This window comes from Ictalurus punctatus, chromosome 4, assembly GCF_001660625.3.
Source record: "Ictalurus punctatus breed USDA103 chromosome 4, Coco_2.0, whole genome shotgun sequence".
In the NCBI taxonomy this organism is placed as follows: Eukaryota; Metazoa; Chordata; class Actinopteri; order Siluriformes; family Ictaluridae; genus Ictalurus; species Ictalurus punctatus.
Window position 1 is genome coordinate 28,528,547 of NC_071284.1, and position 5,000 is coordinate 28,533,546.

Consider the following 5,000-nt stretch of genomic DNA (forward strand, 5'->3'; position numbering starts at 1 on the left):
AGTGAGAGAGAGAGAGAGTGCGAGAGAGGGAGTGAAAGAGAGAGAGAGCGAGAGACAGTGAGAGAGAGAGAGTGCGAGAGAGAGGGAGTGAAAGAGAGAGAGAGCGAGAGACAGTGAGAGAGAGAGAGTGCGAGAGAGAGGGAGTGAAAGCGAGAGAGAGCGAGAGACAGTGAGAGAGAGAGAGTGCGAGAGAGAGGGAGTGAAAGAGAGAGAGCGAGAGACAGTGAGAGAGAGAGAGTGCGAGAGAGAGGGAGGGAAAGAGAGAGAGCGAGAGACAGTGAGAGAGAGAGAGTGCGAGAGAGAGGGAGGGAAAGAGAGAGAGCGAGAGACAGTGAGAGAGAGAGAGAGTGCGAGAGAGGGAGTGAAAGAGAGAGCGAGAGACAGTGAGAGAGAGAGTGCGAGAGAGCGGGAGTGAAAGAGAGAGAGAGCGAGAGACAGTGAGAGAGAGAGTGCGAGAGAGAGGGAGTGAAAGAGAGAGAGAGCGAGAGACAGTGAGAGAGAGAGTGCGAGAGAGAGGGAGTGAAAGAGAGAGAGCGAGAGACAGTGAGAGAGAGAGAGAGTGCGAGAGAGGGAGTGAAAGAGAGAGAGAGCGAGAGACAGTGAGAGAGAGAGAGTGCGAGAGAGGGAGTGAAAGAGAGAGCGAGAGACAGTGAGAGAGAGAGTGCGAGAGAGCGGGAGTGAAAGAGAGAGAGAGCGAGAGACAGTGAGAGAGAGAGTGCGAGAGAGAGGGAGTGAAAGAGAGAGAGAGCGAGAGACAGTGAGAGAGAGAGTGCGAGAGAGAGGGAGTGAAAGAGAGAGAGCGAGAGACAGTGAGAGAGAGAGGGAGGGAAAGAGAGAGAGCGAGAGACAGTGAGAGAGAGAGAGAGAGCGAGAGACAGTGCGAGAGAGAGGGAGGGAAAGAGAGGGAGAGCGAGAGAGCGCACTGTAGTGTTGGTCATTTCTGACCCCTGCTGGTTAATGTATGCAGATCTTCTAACTCGGCTGCTGAACAGTTATGGCTGGGATTTTAAACCATAATCCAGCCCTAGCATTCCTCCGTTGATCTTTAACTGCTGTGTGTCTCATTCTGTACAGGTTTTATATCGAGAGTATCTCTTACTTGAAGGACAACGCCACCATCGAGCTGTTCTTCCTCAATGCTAAGTCCTGCATTTATAAGGTGAGTCCCTGGGCTGTATATTTACAAGGAAACTGAACATCTTTTTTTTTTTTTTTTTTTTTTTTTTTTTTTTAAATATATTGAATTCTAAACTAAATTCCCACTTTATATTTCGCCAGGTGTTGAATATCAGCTACCACACGGCTTCAGGGATTGAAATAGCTTGTCTAGGTGTTTAAGTTTGGTTGCTTATCGATCCAAATGGATTTAATAATTACCGTGTCCTGCAGTGCCACTGTTCCGCCACTAGAGGGTCGTGTTTTAGCCCGAGTGTAAATACAGAAAGAGATTCAGGATCGTATGTTCTGCAACGCATGAAATGCAAAGGGATTTGTGATTCCGTTTGGGCTCCGTACGCGACCCCGAGGACATGAAACCGCAAACGGGGTAACATGCTATTACTGTTTCGATATGACACGGTCGTAACGCGACTTTGCGTGTCCGTTTGAGATTTGAGCCAGACAGTACGTTCATGTGAACGAAAACACGGACGGTGGTTCGCGTTTTCCTTCGCATTATGCGTCCACAATTAGGAAACGCATTCGCAAGCACGGTTCGCGACCGCTTTCGAAAATTGTCCGCAGAACACAACCGTAGGATCGGCTTTCCCCGAGCCTTTCTTTCTTCCGTGAGAGACGGATTAGGTTTTCTACAGTTTACGCCGGACTAATTGGATTACTTCTCGGAGGAATCCTATTATACGCTGGATTAATCCTGTTTTACGATACATCTTAACTTCCACTTTTAATTAAAACGTAAACAACTGCAACATTACTGAGATTAATTACAAGCTCGTTATTCATTACTGTCTGTTTCGTTGCTTACGGACGTGTTTATTCATTTGTGTTATCCTTGTTTACTTATTTGTGTCTGTGTTTCATTCCGGAAGAATATTCTCAGCATGTATTATGTAATAAAGTGCAGTCGAAACATTTTGGCGCTATTTTGGCCCGAAATGCCTAGCAGCATAATTTACATAATAATCCGTCGGAGTCGACCCCGTTTTCAGGACTGCATTTGTATGAGAATGAAAGCAAAAAAAACAAAAAACAACCGTCAGTTTTTGTGAGAAAAAGACGTTACGTGTGAAGTGAACACAGCCTAACTTTGTTTCGCTACCAAGCCATGTTAGATACTAACGTTACTTCAGTTCAGTCAAAGTATCTTTATGTAACGTCAGATAACTAGCTTCAGTGGCTTGCGTACTGTAACTTAATTCAGTATATGAATATGTATGTAAGTGAATTAGTCCCAGGAACTTTTTTCAAGGTTAGCACGTTCGCCTCACACCTCCAGGGTCGGGGGTTCGATTCCCACCGTGGCCCTGTGTGTGCGGAGTTTGCATGTTCTCCCCCGTGCTGCGGGGGTTTCCTCCGGGTACTCCGGTTTCCTCCCCAGTCCAAAGACATGCACGGTAGGCTGATTGGCATGTCCAAAGTGTCCGTAGTGTATGAATGGGTGTGTGTATGTGATTGTGCCCTGTCCAGGGTGCACCCTGCCTTGTGCCCAATGCTCCCTGGGATTGGCTCCAGGTTCCCCTGTGATCCTGAAAAGGGATTAAGTGATATAGATGGATGGATGATGTAAAATGTTTTCTCGGCTCGTAAAAACACGTAGCAGGCTCGGATTGGAACACGAACCTTTGAACAGTAACGTGAGAGTTTGCTGGCAATAAACCGCTGGTCTAGTGGTTAGGATTCTGTGCTCTCGCTGCCACAGCCCCGGGTTCGAGTCCCAGTCACGGAGTGGAATTTATTTGTTATTTTTATTGTACTGCAACAACAGCAAGCATGGAGCATATTCATATGCTGTTGATTGTGGTGTGTTGCTTTGCCAGAGTCATTGAGAAAACGCTGGAGAAGAGACGAGCAGCGGTAGTAAAGCGGATTCAGAATGCTCGTAATGCTGGACTTAAAGTTAGCAAACGGATTTGATCAGCTATTGCGGATATAACCAGACGAACACACGCACACGTGCACACGTGCGTGACTTTTGGTACCTTCAAAAGTCCCTAGTTCCTGGGGAAAGTTCCTTCAGTGGAAACACACGAGTACCTCCAAACGTCCCTAGTTCCTGGGGAAAGTTCTTGCGGTGGAAACACACCGAGTACCTCCAAACTTCCCTAGTTCCTGGGGGTAGTTCCTTCAGTGGAAACACACCGAGTACCTCCAAACTTCCCTAGTTCCTGGGGGTAGTTCCTTCGGTGGAAACACACCGAGTACCTCCAAACTTCCCTAGTTCCTGGGGGTAGTTCCTTCAGTGGAAACACACCGAGTACCTCCAAACTTCCCTAGTTCCTGGGGGTAGTTCCTTCGGTGGAAACACACGAGTACCTCCAAAAGTTCCTAGTTCCTGGGGGTAGTTCCTTCAGTGGAAACACACCGAGTACCTCCAAACTTCCCTAGTTCCTGGGGAAAGTTCCTTCGGTGGAAACACACCGAGTACCTCCAATCGTCCCTAGTTCCTGGGGGTAGTTCCTTCGGTGGAAACACACCAAGTACCTCCAAACTTCCCTAGTTCCTGGGGAAAGTTCTTGTGGTGGAAACACACGAGTACCTCCAAACGTCCCTAGTTCCTGGGGAAAGTTCCTTCGGTGGAAACACACCGAGTACCTCCAAACGTCCCTAGTTCCTGGGGGTAGTTCCTGTGTGCGGTGGAAAAGCGGCACAGGTTAGCGATGTCTTCCTGTCAATCGATCGGTCGACCTCTAGCTACAAGCTGCTCTTACTTGTGAGCTACACTATCAGCTGAAACGGAACTTCAGTGGGAATAAAATGGCGAAGGGGTTAAACATGAACACGAGCCCAAGTCTCAGAGCGGCACGCGGACACGATTGAGCAGAATAGATTTGTAAAATTGCAAAGAGGTCCGTTACCTTTCATGCGTTTCCAAGACGGTAGATAAGCACTTGAGTTAGCTCAGGTATAAATCCCATACCTGCAGCATCATTTCCTCCAGATGCTGCACGGTACGTGGAATCTGTTATATGTACGTCACGTCCCGTGCCACGGCACGTCGTGGCGGTTGTGTTGCGTGACGCAGGGCTGAACATGAGCAGTAAAGCTATCCTGAGTTCTCTCACACACTCTCAGCAGCAGCATCCCTGGTGTTTCTGACCCCCTGCGCACGGGAGATGAGGTGATCGCCACCTGCCGATGTCTGTGTGCTTAGCCAGCAAGAGAGTAAACACCCGGAAGCGCACAAGTTTAGCATCAGAAGACAACAAACAGAGCGGAAGAGATGATGAGATTATTCGGTCGTTGCTGGTCTCTGACTCACACATTCTGATTTTTTACAGGAGCTCATAGATGTGGACAGTGAAGTCGTGTTTGAACTGGCCTCCTACATATTGCAGGTAATGTGTGTGTGTGTGTGTGTGTGTGTGTGTGTGAGTAAAATAGAGAGAGTGTGTGTGTATGAGAGAGAGAGAGTTTGTGTGTGTGTGTCAATGAAAGAGAAAGAGAGAGAGAGTTTGTGTGTGTGTGTGTGAGTGAGTGAGTGAGAGTGTGTGTGAGTAAAAGAGAGAGTGTGTGTGTGTGAGAGAGAGATTGTGTGTGTGTGTGTGTCAATGAGAGAGAGAGAGTGTGTGTGTGTGAGAGAGAGATTGTGTGTGTGTGTGTGTCAATGAGAGAGAGAGAGTGTGTGTGTGAATGTGTGTGTGTGTGCATAAAAGAGAGAGAGTGTGTGTGTGTGAATGAGTGAGAGAGAGAGAGAGTGTGTGTGTGTGTGAATGAGAGAGTGTGTGTGTGTGAATGAGTGAGAGAGAGAGAGAGTGTGTGTGTGTGTGAATGAGAGAGTGTGTGTGTGTGAATGAGTGAGAGAGAGAGAGAGTGTGTGTGTG

The 5,000-nt window shown here is 47.9% G+C and overlaps 1 protein-coding gene across 8 annotated transcripts in view; it reads left to right on the plus strand.

The window, feature by feature from the left end:
- frmd4a (FERM domain containing 4A) overlaps window positions 1-5,000 on the plus strand; it is a 125,002-nt gene that overhangs the window by 77,542 nt on the left and 42,460 nt on the right. For all 8 annotated transcript variants that reach the window (XM_053678110.1, XM_053678107.1, XM_053678106.1 and 5 more), the window contains exons 5-6: window positions 1,075-1,159; window positions 4,458-4,514. In XM_053678110.1, the coding sequence (XP_053534085.1) occupies window positions 1,075-1,159; window positions 4,458-4,514 (142 nt within the window). The remainder of the gene's footprint in view (window positions 1-1,074; window positions 1,160-4,457; window positions 4,515-5,000) is intronic.